The sequence below is a fragment of the Salvelinus namaycush genome, chromosome 11, assembly GCF_016432855.1.
Source record: "Salvelinus namaycush isolate Seneca chromosome 11, SaNama_1.0, whole genome shotgun sequence".
NCBI classification, from domain to species: domain Eukaryota; kingdom Metazoa; phylum Chordata; class Actinopteri; order Salmoniformes; family Salmonidae; genus Salvelinus; species Salvelinus namaycush.
This window is the reverse complement of record NC_052317.1, coordinates 2,015,714-2,031,260: the sequence shown is the minus strand read 5'-3', so window position 1 is coordinate 2,031,260 and position 15,547 is coordinate 2,015,714. Positions and strand designations below refer to the sequence as shown.

At 39.9% G+C, this 15,547-nt stretch overlaps 1 protein-coding gene across 1 annotated transcript in view; it reads right to left on the bottom strand.

Annotated features, from left to right (window-relative positions):
* Positions 1–5,017: 5,017 nt before the first annotated feature.
* Positions 5,018–15,547, bottom strand: part of pex5lb (peroxisomal biogenesis factor 5-like b) — an 82,956-nt gene continuing 72,426 nt past the window's right edge. Inside the window, exons 6-11 of the mRNA XM_039004441.1 lie at positions 14,186–14,329; positions 11,801–11,871; positions 9,602–9,817; positions 6,707–6,872; positions 6,416–6,573; positions 5,018–5,213 (exon numbers count right to left, since the gene is read on the bottom strand). Of these exons, the coding sequence (XP_038860369.1) occupies positions 5,018–5,213; positions 6,416–6,573; positions 6,707–6,872; positions 9,602–9,817; positions 11,801–11,871; positions 14,186–14,329 (951 nt within the window). The remainder of the gene's footprint in view (positions 5,214–6,415; positions 6,574–6,706; positions 6,873–9,601; positions 9,818–11,800; positions 11,872–14,185; positions 14,330–15,547) is intronic.

Sequence of the window (15,547 nt, the reverse complement as noted above, 5' to 3'; positions counted from 1 at the left end):
AACCAAGCTTTAACTTCCTGACTGATGTCTTGAGATGTTGCTTCAATATATCCACATAATTTTCCTATTTTAACAAGGGTTAAAAATAAGAAACTTACTAGGGCCAAGAAACACGAGCAATGGAAATCTGTCTTTGGTCTGAGTCCAAATTTGAGATTTTTGGTTCCAACCGCCGTGTCTATGTGAGATGCAGAGTAGGTGAACAGATGATCCCCGCATGTGTGGTTCCCACCGTGAAGCATGGAGGAGGAGGTGTGATGGTGCTTTGCTGGTGACACTGTCTGTGATTTATTTAGAATTCAAGGCACACTTAACAGCATTCCACAGCATTCTGCAGCGACACGCCATCCCATCTGGTTTGCGCTTAGTGGGACTATCATTTGTTTTTCAACAGGACAATGACCCAACACACCTCCAGGCTGTGTAAGGGCTATTTGACTAAGAACAAGAGTGATGGAGTGCTGCATCAGATGACCTGGCCTCCACAATCACCCAACATCAACCCAATTGAGATAGTTCGGGATGAGTTGGACCACAGAGTGAAGGAAAAGCAGCCAACAAGTGCTCAGCATATGTGGGAACTCCTTCAAGACTGTTGGAAAAGCATTCCAGGTGAAACTGGTTAAGAGAATACCAAGTGTGCAAAGCTGTCAAGGCAAAGGGTGGCTACTTTGAGGAATCTAACACTTTTTTGGTTACTACATGATTTCATATGTGTTATTTCATAGTTTTGATGTCTTCACTATTATTCTACAATGTAGAAAATAGTAAAAAGAAAGAAAGACCCATGAATGAGTAGGTGTCTCCAAACCTTTGACTGGTACTGTATGTTTAATTTCAAATCAGGGATGTGGTAAGGATTCCAATACAAGGGCGTCACTGGGCTATAATAATACTGTTATGTGACTTTATTTAGTGAAAATATGTTGCAGCTGTGAGACATCCAGAAAAAAACAATAGCATTCATCTTATGTAACAATACTTTAATTTCTAAAATAGTATTTGAATATTGACAATAAACCCGTGTTTAATTTTTCTTTACAGGAATACTGTATATTATACAGTGGCATGAACATTTGGAAAAGCTAAGTGACAACTAATGATGGGTACATGCTTACAAAGGATATGACTTCACAACATGTTTACATGCAAAACATATTGCATATTGATCAGTACAGCTATTTTTAATTAAGTTGGCTTAAAGGGATAGTAACGCAAATTACAAAGATAGATGCTCAGATGTTTCTATTGGCCAGGAGAGAATATTATCCATAGTGATGGCTGGCTCATAGTTGTTTTCTTATCATGCAAGTATACTAACTTATTTTGTAATTTGGGCAAACTATTCCTTTAATCACAAATATGCAAGTGCAGATTTAGTAAGTGCTTTTGGTTACAGGTGGTATTTGAACTGTAGCTTGTGAGTAAAATATATGCAGTTGCTAATACATGTAATAGTTGTTCTTAGAGAAATGCATTAAATATATATTGGTATTATCCTGTAAATACAATTTTTGATAAGTTTTGTTTTTTATGTACAGTGCCTTCAGAAAGTATTCAGACCCCTTGACTTTTTCCACATTTTGCTACGTTACAGCCTTATTCTAAATTTTTATTTTATTTTTTATACCTCATCCATCTACACACAATACCCCATGACGACAAAGCAAACAGTGTTTTTTAGAACATTTTGCACATTTATAAAAGAAAATACAGAAATATTACATTTACATAAGTATTCAGACCCTTTACTCAGTATTTTGTTGATGCAGCTTTGGCAGTGAATACAGCATCGAGTCTTTTTTGGTATGATGGTATAAGCTTGGCACACCTATATTTGGGGAGTTTCTCCCATTCTTCTCTGCAGATCCTCTCAAGCTCTGTCAGGTTTGATGGGGAGCGTTGCTGCACAGCTATTTTCAGGTCTCTCCAGAGATGTTCGATTGGGTTCAAGTCCGGGTTCTGGCTGGGCCACTCAAGGACATTCAGAGACTTGTTCCAATGCCACTCCTGTGTTGTCTTGGCTGTGTGCTTAGGGTCGTTGCCCTTTTGGAATGTGAACCTTCGCCCCAGTCCGAGGTCCTGAACCCTCTGGAGCAGGTTTTCATCAAGGATCTCTCTGTACTTTGCTCCGTTCATCTTTGCCTCGATCCTGACTAGTCTCCCGGTCCCTGCCTCTGGAAAACATCCCCACAGCAGGATGCTTCCGCCACCGTGCTTCACCGTAGGGATGGTGCCAGGTTTCCTCCAGATGTGAACCTTGGAATTCAGGCCAAAGAGTTCAATCTTGGTTTCATCAGACCAGAGAATCTTGTTTCTCACGATCTGAGAGTCTTTAGGTGCCTTTTGGCAAACTCCAATTGGGCTGTCATGTGCCTTTTACTGAGGAGTGGCTTCTGTCTGGCCACTCTACCAAAAATGCCTGATTGGTGGAGTGCTGCAGAGATGGTTGTCCCTCGAAGTTTCTCCCACAGAGGAACTCAAGTGCTCTGTCAGAGTGACCATCGGGTTCTTGGCCACCTCCCTGACCAAGACCCTTCTCCCTCGATTACTCAGTTTGACCGGGCTGCCAGCTCTAGGAAGAGCCTTGGTGGTTCCAAACTTCTTCCATTTAAGAATGATGGAGGCCACTGTGTTTTTGGGAACCTTCAATGCCATAGAATTATTTTGGTACCCTTCCCCAATTCCTTCAACCTCATCGCTTGGTTTTTGCTCTGACATGCACTGTCAACTGTGGGACCTTATATAGACAGGTGTGCCTTTCCAAAGTATGTCCAAATCAACCGAATTTACCTTTGGTGGACTCCAAGTTGTAGAAACATCTCAAGAATGATCAATGGAAACAGGATGCACCTGAGCTCAATTTTGAGTCTCATAGGAAAGGGTCTAAATACTTGTGTAAATAAGTTATTTCTGTTTATTTTTAATACATTTGCTAAAATGTAAAAAAACTTTTTTTGAGCTTTGTCATTATGGGGTATTGTGTGTAGATTGAGCATTTTGTTTTTATTTAATCCATTTTAGAATTGGGCTGTAACTTTCATTTATACAGTGCAATCTATTTACAGTGTAGAAACAGTGGGGAAACTGTTTAGTAACATTTCCATTTGTATGTACTGTACAATGTCAATAAATATTATTATACTACATTACACAAGCCAACATTCTCAAATTCCATGGGCAACATTCAAATTATTGAGAATCTGAGAAGGTAAAAAGACCAAAAGTAAGTTCTAAGGAAATGGGGAATTGGTTAGTGTAAATCAGGGTTCTCCAGTTCCAGAGAACAGGCTTTTGTTCCAGCCTAGCACTAACACACATGCTTAACAAATAATCGTAATGTCTTTAGCCTTTGCATGTGGACAGAAGTTCAAAGAAACAATGAGTTTGGTTAATTGAACCAAATATGAGACAACAGTCAATGTTATACAAATGTACTGTATATTGCATAGGGATTTTACTGTCAATTCAACACATGCCCACTACCAATTCAGTCGTAAACCAATAATCACTAAACACCACGTCTTTTTTTCTGGTAAGAAAGAGTAAACTGGATAATCTATCGTCAAAAACAAAACTTCTTAAAAAGCAGATGATTTATGCTTGAAATCATAGCTCATCAAACACTGACTTGTATAACTTGTTTTAACAGGTCTTTTGAGTGCATTTCCCTCGCTGTTGTTTCTGCCGGTGACAATCACTCTCATTTGAAGGCTGCTTCAGAGAGATTTCAGGCTGCTTCAGAGAGATTTCATTTTCAGCGGTTGTTGCCACACTTTGAAGCCAGGTTCACAAAGCACTGTTTGAACGTCACTAGTTGCTACTGAGACGCTAGTAAAGATGAGAGGCAGACATCCTTTCATGTGACTGATGTTGCGAAAACAGATGGAACAGGTGTCGCAAGCAGGTGTGTGTGGGTACTTACTACTTGAGTAGTAAGTGGGCATTGTGGGAAAAACACTACACTTATTGCTGTAGAGGGGTTGCAATAAAATCAAGACACACACACACACACACACACACACACACACACACACACACACACACACACACACACACACACACACACACACACACACACACACACACACACACACACACACACACACACACACACACACACACACACACACACAGAGAGTCCCCAAATGGTACAATGGTTGTTCATCCAGGGGCAGTCTGTGTACCGACAAACGTGTGTGTATGTCCAAATGAGCTTATTTACTCTCCGGCCTATCAACCAGTCATATATTACATACTGTACTTGGAGCATTGCATGGAAGTGATACTCCAAATAAATACAGGTATGTACAAAACGGGGAAAAAAACATACACACGAGGACTCTAGTCTATACTACTACACACAATTTGACCATCAGTACCTGCTGTCTATAAAAGTGATTACGACTTGTGCATTTGATATCATTTCACTTAGTATAAGGCTTCAGTTCTTTCACAATGTGATCGCCGGGCATGCATGGCTTGTTTTTCCTCTATTTTACAGCAGACTCTGTCTTTCCTTTTCTCAGTCAACGTTGTGCTCTTCGAGGATAAAAAATAAATAGTAGTACCCCATTGCAGTGGTGCAAATCCGTTTCAAAGGGTTAAAAACAATCTTCCCATCCACTTAAAATAGATGACATCTGACCACACAGCAGAAGTTGTATACAGTGCCATACCAAAGCGAATGGGGAATAAATGACCACTTTTGATCTATGGCTGCGTTATTGTAGCCTAATTTCAGCTGCTGGAGGCCAGTCTAAATTAAAAGAGTGTGTATATTTCCCAAGTTGGTTCAGGTCTTCCAATATTTCCACTATAATGGCATTTCAAATCCTAGAACACCTCCATTATTCTACAATCCCTCCCTCTTTTTCCTATCTTTAATAATATTAATCTCTCTTCCTGTCAGACATTAATTTAGCTTTACATTAACAGAAGCCATTCTTGGTCACCAATCTGGCAACCCTCTAGCCAATTAGCGAACTGTTTATCTGAGGAGCCCCACTAAACCTGGTCACATAACCCGCCCCATTTCGAAGGCCTTCATGAGACGGTCCAGGTCTCCAAGGTTCGCAGCCTGGAAGAGCTCGGGCCGGTCCATCATGGAGAGGGCGATCCGAAGGGCAGCCCAGATGTTAGCCGACATGACTTGGTGACTCTGGCTCTGCCTCTGCTGGTTAAGGGCAGTCAGGAAGTTACTAGCTGCCTCCCTAAAGAACAAAATCAGGAAAAAGGTGAATGTTTTTCAAAACAACTTTAAAGTGTTTTAATTATTACTCTCTTTACTTTATCTTAAGAGAGAGTTCGCTGTTATTACAATTGTACTTCATCTTAAAGGAATAGTTTGCCGTTATTACAACTTGAATTAATCTTATGGATAAGTAGAAAGTAGTACATGGACCAAGAGATTCTCTAACCCAAAATATGGGTTTGTTTACAAACAGCTTTAATAGCATTAACATTGTTCAGTGTAAAACAATTGGAGAGTTAGGACCCCTGTTAGCACTGGTAGGACCCCAAAGTAAGGGATGGCTCAATTAAAAGTATATATACTTACTTTGAAAGCAGTCTATGGACAAGGAAAGACTGTAATCATTGCTTTGGTTTTGTCAAAGTAGCCAGTCTATCCAGTCAGTCCGTCATTAGACTGCTTTCAAGGTAAGGAAACAGTAAACTTGGCTGAACTATCCCTTTAAACCTGTCATTTTAACAAGGATATACTATTCCTAACTCCACAGGAAAGTAAGCCTTCAACGACATCGTTCTACAGTTGCCATGGCACCCTAGTAGCAGCCTAAGCAGAGTACCTTTTTTGTAAATATTTTTGTAATTCACTTGGATTTTTTCCATACAATCTTTTTGTTTTAAGAATGAACAATTAATATAGCTAATATCATCAGAATCAACCACAGCATTAAGACTGAAAGGCAAGTCATGTGTTTGTTTGGCTAGCAAACTAATGTTAACAGGCTAGCTGGCAATTGTTTTGTTTCAAATGCCAGCCGAAAAGCATGACGGCAGAGGTGTGCAGTGATGAGGATCGTAGGGAGAACAAGTAACATTATAAAATGTGGTGTGCTTTCTGGCGCCACGTGACTGCCGTAGCATCATCCAAGTGGGTGCTTCATTTCGGTAGTAGATGCGAGACACCTTGATAAGACCGTGCTGCTTGCTTGCCCCCTCCCTCAGATGACCACTCAAGCCATGAACTTCCTAATGACTGTCCATCTCATGATGATGTGATGTTGTTTTTTCTAAATTGCATGTCTTATTTTGAAGCTCTGAGATTCTTTGATGTAATGAAGGGCGCTATAAAGTAGAAAATGATTATTGCATCTTTTACTACACTCTCTCCCTATCTGACTGCCCTCTCACTCAGCTCAACCCATCCCATCCCAACCCCCTCGCCTACTTGTGCGCTCCCAGGTTGATGCAGCTGATGCCCAGGTTGTAGCGGGACCTGATGAAGCCCGGCTGGAGCTCCAGGGCCCGGGTGTATGCCTCCACTGCCTCCTCACTATGGTCCCCATTAGCCAGTGTGGCCCCCAGGCGGTTCCACAGCAGGTAGTCCTGACAGACACAACATAACCAGAATAGGTGGGGGTGGAAGGGTGTGTGTGTGCATGTGCGTGTGGTAGGTTTAGGTGTTTTTGTGATAGGTTTGTGTATAGTGTGTGTGTCTCTGTACTATATTAATGGATACCTCAGGTCTGACAGACAGGGCTGAGTTGAAGGCCTCCACAGCCTTGTCAAACTCGGAGCTGAGGTTGAACAGGACCCCAAGGCCTGTCTGGAGGTCCGGGTCGACCCCATCTGTATTCAGCAAGGCGGCCTCCTGATACAACCCCTTGACCTCCACCAGCTGGGTGCTGCAAGCACACACACACACTGTGACAATTGACACACTGTGGACTTGATGTGCTTCAAGATAGTAACCAAAGTGCATGGATTCAACAAGTTTAAGTAAATTATGCAGAAATTTTAAATGAGCTCCATCAGAAATGAAAGACATAATTTTTTTGCCAGATAGGCTTAATATGTTAAGACATTGTTAAGATATCTTGAGATTGAAAGAAGTCATCTTGAGACTGAGGCTGTCCTAAAATGGACACTTTACATTATAAAGGCTCATATATGCTTATAACAAGGAATAATGCAATATATCTGCAAGCGACAGTGGTTCCTCCTTTAAAAGTTGCGTCATACTGCAGCACATCTTGAGGGCTGCTACAGCATTCTATGGCACGTTATTTAATTGTCAGCCATTTTTTACGTTAATGCAAGTTAGTGCTAGTTTGACCACCAGAGGGCAACTTTGAGAAGCATTTGATAGTCTCCCATGTTGGCATTACTAGAGAATGTAAAACCTTTTTTGTAATAACATAGTACATGAGATTGATTTTAAGAAATTTGGCTTAATTAATTTGATTAATATTATCGTGTTTCTATTCCGAGAAAAACGAAACCCCCAGGATTTCCGTTAGGATTGAATGGAAAATATTGCGCTGTACAACGTGATGGTCGGGAGTAGGCTACAGCATAAGAGGATTCTAAATTAATATCTAAGGGGCATAACATTTCCACACCCTAATTGTAGTGTAACAAATATTCATTTCGCCTATGGTAGGCCTATAGTATATCTAAAATATATTTATTTCAATGACGAGACTCCGCCAACAATTACATTGGAAAATTCTAAATTAATATCTAAGGGGCATTTTCCATTAGGATCTGTAAGAATATCTAAGGGGCTTTTATATAATTATAAAATATATATATATAATAATAATAATAATCGCTTTGTTTAAAAAGTAACAATATTTTGGAGATTTCATTTTCATTTAACCTAGAGTGAGCGAGAAAAAGGCAATTCTTGAACATGAATGACTCCAGGTGTTTGTAAACTTCCGACTTCAACTGTATAACGACAGTGAGTGATTGTAATCTGAATAAAGGCCAAAATAATATTTATGAAAGCCAAAATATAGCCCTGCTAATAGCCATAATGACGCTGTACAACGTGACCATGTGTGTTTGAAAGAGTATTTTCCAGTAAGCAACAATTTGTTTGCCTTCATTAGACAACTTTGTTCCAATATTTCTGTAATTCAGTACTATTTATTGCGACAGTAATTCGTTATGGATCCGTAACTAAATCAATATCTGCATTTTGAAAGAGTATTTTTTAATCATTATTTCATTAACGAAAATATAAAGATGCTGATGAAGAAATACAGTACTGTACAGTATATGCTTTTACATTTGGATAATAAAGCATTTAGAATATATAAGCCACCTGCATTTGTTTATTAGGCTACCTCAACAAATTGACAACTAGAATGCCAAAGGTCTGCAAGGCTGTAACTGCTGCAAATGGAGGATTCTTTGATGAAAGCAAAGTTTGAAGGACACAATTATTATTTCAATTAAAAATCATTATTTATAACCTTGTCAACATTTTGACTATATATCCTATTCATTTTGTCACTCATTTCTTGTATGTTTTCATGGAAAACAAAGACATTTCTAATTGACCCAAAACTTTTGAACGGTAGTGTATGTGTAAATGTAACAATCTGCTGTTGTATTTTTTTGTGTTATCTGTGATTGTTTTGTTTGTCTTGTGTAATTTTTTAATCATTGTACCTAATCTGTATGTGTAAACATGTATACGCAGGGCCCAGATGTAAACGAGACCTTGGTCTCAGTCTGTGTTCCTTGTTGAAATAAAGGTATAATAATAATATTTCTGTAATTCAGTGATATTTATTCCCATAGTAATTCGTTATGGATCCATAACTAAATAAACATCAGCATTTTGAAAGAGTATTTTTATCATTATTTTATTAATGATAAGTTTAAGTACAACAAGTTTAAGTAAATAAAGATGCTATTATTAGTTACATTGTTTTAGTTTGAACGTGCAGACTGGCACTAAGAATAGAACAGCGGGAACGTTTCCCTAGTCAGCTCCGTTATTAGTTCAGTGCCACTTAAATATTTTGGAGATGACTTTGTTTTCAAATAACGTAAAATGAGCGAAAAAAAGGCCATTCTTGAACATGGGGTGAGACATTGTTACTAATTTGTAAATAAAGCCAGTTTGTTATTTATAACTATTTATATCTGTTTTTAGAGGGAGAGAAACCAAATACCTACAGTCATCTCATGGATCTCCCAGTTGAGGTATTGAACAAGCATCTGTAGAAAAACACAGCTTGCACTGATATGCAGTGACTTAGACCATTGCGCCACTCAGGCGCTGTACAACATGACTGGTCGGGAGTGGCATACAGTAAAAGCAAAATAATCCTAACAAAATAAAATAATAAAAACCTTAGTATAACAACAGTTTTAGTCAGTAATACTGAATTCGTGCACAATTTTTCCTATTGTGTCGCCCAGTCAGTCAGAGACGCAGTAGGACCCAAAAGCATAATCAGTGCTCTAACTCCCCCTTGCGCTGGTCTGGAGCAATGAAGTGGTGATGCAGGGTACCGTACTAAACCACAAATGACCTCTAAGTCCTGCGGTGTAAGCTCGCAACTTTTAAAGGAGGAACCACTGAATATGTATTGTAACCAAGAGGTGGGCGTACCAAGAAGTTGGCGTATGGGGACGACCCCTGCGCGGTGTGGTGGGGGACCCCTGCAGCAGTGGGCTCCGGCTCCCTGGCAGTAGATGTTTATAACGGGGGTTGTGGCAGATCCAGCGGTGCAGGGCCTTGCAAGCGTCCTGTTGCATGCCTGTGTTGGTCAAACTCACCGCCAGGGCCATGAGGGCCGGCAAGTTGTTGTGGTGGAGGTCTAGACACCTGCAGACAGGGACTGCTGTGATTTCTGTGCAAGAAAGTACGGTTGATTGCCTATTTGGGATGTTCTGGTTTTGTCTTTTTTTGTGCACACCAGGTGAGGTCGTTCCAGGTAGGATGGGGAGAATGCATCTCCCTTGGAAATTTTTGAAATGTATAAATAATCCTTTTTTTTTTTCTTGGCGAGAGACTACATTTTTGCTGATGCACATAACACCCATTGAATTAGGTTATTTGTGGATTGAAAAAAGTAATGGATTAGGAATTTCCTTGTAAATTACTATGTTTGCTGTTAACCCTATCAAGTTAAACAACATAGTTGTGCTGTTGTAATGAAGGTGAGTCGGACTCTTATGACTTAAATCAGAACTGGAGACCAGGGTTCGATCCCACCTGTGACACTGTATACATGTATATACAGCGCTTTTCGTTAAGTATTCAGACCCCTTGACGTTTTCCATATTTTGTTACGTTACAGCCTTATTCTAAAATGTATTCAATTGTTTTTTTCCCTCATCAAGCTACACAAAATACCCCATAATGATGAAGCAAAAAACGTTATATATTTTTTTATTTTAGCACATTTACATAAGTTTTCAGAACCTTTACTCAGTACTTTACTGAAGTAACTTTGGCAGCGATTACAGCCTCGAGTCTTCTTGGGTATGACGCTGCAACCTTGGCACACCTGTATTTGGGGGGTTTCTCCCATTCCTCTCTGCAGCTCCTATCAAGCTCTGTCAGGTTGGATGTGGAGCGTTGGTGCACAGCTATTTTCAGGTCTCTCCAGAGATGTTTGATCGGGTTCAAGTCCGGGCTCTGTCTGGGCCACTCAAGGACATTCAGAGACTTGTTCCGAAGCCACTCCTGCGTTGTCTTGGCTGTGTGCTTAGGGTCGTTGTCCTGTTGGAAGGTAAACCTTCGCCCCAGTCTGAGGTCCTGAGCGCTCTGGAGCAGGTTTTCATCAAGGATTTCTCTGTACGTTGATCCGTTACTCTTTGCCACGATCCTGACTAGCCTCCCAGTCCTTGCCACTGAAAAACATCCCCCACAGCATGATGCTGCCACCTCCATGCTTTACCGTAGGGATGGTGACAGGTTTCCTCCAGACGTGATGCTTGACATTCAGGCCAAAGAGTTCAATCTTGGTTTCATCAGACCAGAGAAACTTGTTTCTCATGGTCTGAGAGTCTTTAGGTGCCTTTTGGCAAACTCCAAGCAGGCTGTCATGTGCCTTTTACTGAGGAGTGTCTTCCGTCTGGCCACTCTAACAAAGGCCTGATTGGTGGAGTGCTGCAGAGATGGTTGTCCTTCTGGAAGGACTCTGACGGAACTCTAGTGCTCCGTCAGAGTGACCATCGGGTTCTTGCTCACCTCCCTGACCAAGGCCCTTCTACCACGACAGCTCAGTTTGACCGCGCGGCCACCTCTAGGAAGAGTCTTGGTGGTTCCAAATTTTTTCCATTTAAGAATGATCGAGGCCACTGTGTTCTTGAGAACCTTCAATGCTGCAGACATTTTTTGGTACCCTTTCCCAGATCTGTGACTCGACAAAATCCTGTCTCGGAGCTCTACGGACAATTCCTTCGACCTCATGGCTTGGTTTTTGCTCTGACATGCACTCTCAACGGTGGGACCTTATATAGACAGGTGTGCCTTTCCAAATCATGTCCAATCAACTGAATTTACTACAGGTGGACTCCAAGTTGTAGAAACATCTCAAGGATGATCAATGGAAACAGGATGCATCTGGGCTCAATTTCGATTCTCCTAGCAAAGGGTCTGAATAATGTAAATAAAGTGTGTTTTATTTTTTAATACATTTGCTAAAACGTCTAAAAACCTGCTTTGCTTTGTCATTATTGGGTATTGTGTGTAGATTGCTGAGGATATATATAATTTTTTATAATCAGGCTAACGTAACAAAATGTGGGAAAAGTCAAGGGGTCTGAATACTTTCTGAAGTCGAAACAACTAATTTTTTACCTCTGGAGTGACACGATGGCCGCCTGCTCATTCTCATTCTCGGCCTGTGTGGTGCCCAGAACCTGCCAAGCCTAAAGACGCAGAGAGGGTTTCAACCAAACGAACACATCAAACAAAGTCAAACAAAATACTTCACTAAAGGAAATCTTATGCATAGTTCAGACATCGATTTTATGGCGAGTGGAACTGAATAGAAATTAAGAGCGGCCAGGCAAGGTTAAAAGCTTTGCTTGATGTACCGATTGGTTTCATACAACTGCTCTCAACGCTGCAGCAGACTTCCTCGTTAGTTTTGGGTCGACATAACAGCGACCTCTTACAGAAGTCCTCCACCTGGAAATCCGAGACAATGATTGTGCTTCTGTTGTGGGTGTGGTAGTGAAGCAACTATTATTTGCATGCAATTAACACATATTAATATGTATTACCATTTCTCCTGAAAGTGGAAGAACTGCTCTGATGCGCTGCATGAAACAAAGGCTTACTTCAACCGCACTAGGCCAAAAGAGAAGCTGCCGAACTATCGAAAAAAATCGGCTCACTTAATGGTTTCAGACGGCTCTCTATCCCCGCTCTTCCAAAGAGAAAGTTATTTTTTTGTTTGGTGCGGCGATAGAGTGGTGTTTGAACTAGGGCTAAAACTCAACAAATACAAAGAAAATAAGACAAAAGAACACACAAGATACATTTCTGGAATTGATTCAATAAAGTAAACTCAATACTTCACACAATGTTACTGTTGTTAACTGAGGCTGTTAACTGAGCCTGAATTTCACAGGTTTCTGATTTCCCCCCCAAAAAGTCACACTTATATATATATTTTAAAAAAAAGAACAACAAAAGTGGATGTTCTAAGTCCATAACAATGCTTTAACCACATCAGGAGACCACTTTTGAGGTCTGGGAAAAAATGCATGACATTTATTTCTTGTAGTTACCCTTTAATTCAATTGCGCAGGCACCTAGAATTGTTGTTTGGTTAGTAGTGTTTCTGTAGCACATAAAATGGAATTTGCAAAAGAAATGGCCACCGGATTGCAAATAATCATGATATCATTATGCCAGGTAGGCGTAGGCTACATTGTAGCTAGTTAACATTCAATTGAGAAGGTTTCTGAGAAAGCCTTTCCATCAACCAGAAGACGGTAACGTCGCTATATTTTTCCTGTTTCTTAATTGTTTGGAACCTGGACGTTTTACTTCATATTATGAGGCATTTCTTACCTTGCTTCAAAATACCTATAGCCAAAATTCCACCATAGAAACGTGTAGGCAATTATTTTATAGACTTCCTCCTATGGGTTCTCCTGTAATATTGGTTTTCTTTCAAATGTCTTTCATTGTCTATCAGCCAAAGGCATTATCCTATTCATATTAGCAATTAGTGCTGAGCGATTAGTGCTTTGAGGTTGGTTCGGTTTCGGTTGGATTACTTAAAAAAAATCAGTTTTGCCATATCAGTTTTTAAACTTTAAATGCACAATGCATTTTGTGGGTTGAATGCAGTAAGAACACAAAATAATACAATTAATAAAAGTCCCATGATGGTAGTGACTACACATCACTGCTTATCACTTATTAATAATTTAATCACATTACTTTAATAAAATATTTCAGTTGTGTATATTACATTTGTTTTATTTGATGACTTCCAAGTCATCATCTCATCTCCATAGAGCTGTTACCTCTGACAAAATCACTATTTTATTAGTTCTTCAAAGTAAATAAGGCATACTTTTATGACTGCTGAATTGCAACTATCAATCACTTCGAGCATGTATTTTCAGGTAGAGATACCTTGCGAAGCATTCTTCTGTCTCTTTCTCGTAGCAGGCTTTACCATGTTTTCTGCGCTAAACTATATAGAATATTGGCCTGTTGGAAACTACAACTCCCTACTACTTCGCATAGTTCTGGCTTGATCGGATGTATCTCTACAGAAACTGTGCAATGTGCACAAACAAAATGTCGGTTAATCGCTGAGCACTATTAGCAACCTGTGATAGTTCGTGCATCTTAAGATCTCCCCTTTCTAACGGATATTTCCATCTCTGTCCATGAAACCGCTCGCATGTGCAGTGCGCATTTTAGAACAATGTTTTCCGCAAATTGTATTTTGGAACATTTTCGCGTAAGCCTGTGTGTGTACATAGCTGCTCCTAAAATGTGAATAAATAATAGTTTATCAACATTTTAAGCTAAACATTCTGATCTGTTCCATCAAACTTATTCATTTATACGACGTACACCTCCATTACACTACTTTGATACGCATCGTGGGGATTAAGAAATAAATATAAGCAATGCCCACCGAAAAATATGTGGGTATACGGCATATACCTGTGTATACCCTTCACTACACCACTGAACTCAATGATCTTTTACCTCCGAGTCCGAAGGGTCCTGCAAAATGGCCGCCTCCAGTAGCAGGACAGCATTGTTCAGGTCACCATCTCTGGCCTTCTGCTGCCCTTCCTCAAAAGCATTGGGCCACTCTTTGTACGGGTTGTTGGTGTGAAAGTAGTAGCCCTGTAAATATCACAGGCATCTTTTTGAATGAATTGCACACGACTGTGTAAATAATGTCTGCATGCTCATACGAATACAAGTACATGGTTAATATTACATAATTGACAGTAGGGTATTTGCGGTATAACAGTTCATTCATGAAACAATAAAAATTTAGAATCTTATAACTGTTTCACGACCGTGTAACATCAGGTGCCATGAGTATATGTGAGGTTAACACCTCGGGTGTAATAACTGTCTCAGTGAGGCATTCAAATATGTGTTATTCATGGGGACCTATACTGTGTGGCTCGTTCTATTACAAATCATCCAATTATATGGATGGATTTCTATAACCGCAGCAAATTCAGTTAGGCATTGTGTGTGCACCAGCACCAGTCCTAACTGTCCCTCCACTCCCCCCACTACCCAACACTTACGCTAAGTCTCCATAAAGTAGATCATGAATGATTCTTCTTCCATACCACAAGGGTAAAGATTTACATTGACTACATATCATAACGCATTTATTACACATCTATAAGCATTTCATGAACGTGATATAACAGGTCCAAGCAACATTTTTAAAGGTTAGTAAAATGTATCAATAGCATATCTATAATACATTCATGTCATGCAAGAGCTCATATTACAAGGACAATGTAGTGTTATCATTATGGATGTTCTCAAAAGTGTGCTTCTGCCATACCAGTGTTAGTGAATATGCCAAAAGGCCCAAACACATTTAGAAAATTATGCTGATATATAGGCCGGTATAGGCCCATATCTACTTCTTCTCAGAGGTCAATGGGGCATGAAGATCCCCACAGGGTTGAATCCTCAGGGTAAATTGTATGGATCAAATAGTGTAGTTGAGGGTCATATCATAACGCTTTCGTAACTCATTAACACCCCTCCACATCACAAGTAGGCCTAAGTTGGTTATACTAGTCTATAACGCACACATGAAGGGTCTATGTAGGAATTCTATGCAGTCCAAAGTAAAGTTAAATCTATTTTCACATTCCCATGAAGCATTTATAACGAAGCACTTCAAGGTAATTAACTGTGCAGTTTGCCACTGATCTATAACACCAACATTTAAGGTCTGAAGTGCTTAGTTGTGAAGTGCTTCTATGCAGTCAATGTACTGTCAATTTTATTTTCCCATTCATAAAGCATCTATAAATAATTTATAAACATGAATTAAGTGAGTTTTGATAAGTGAGACAACACAGA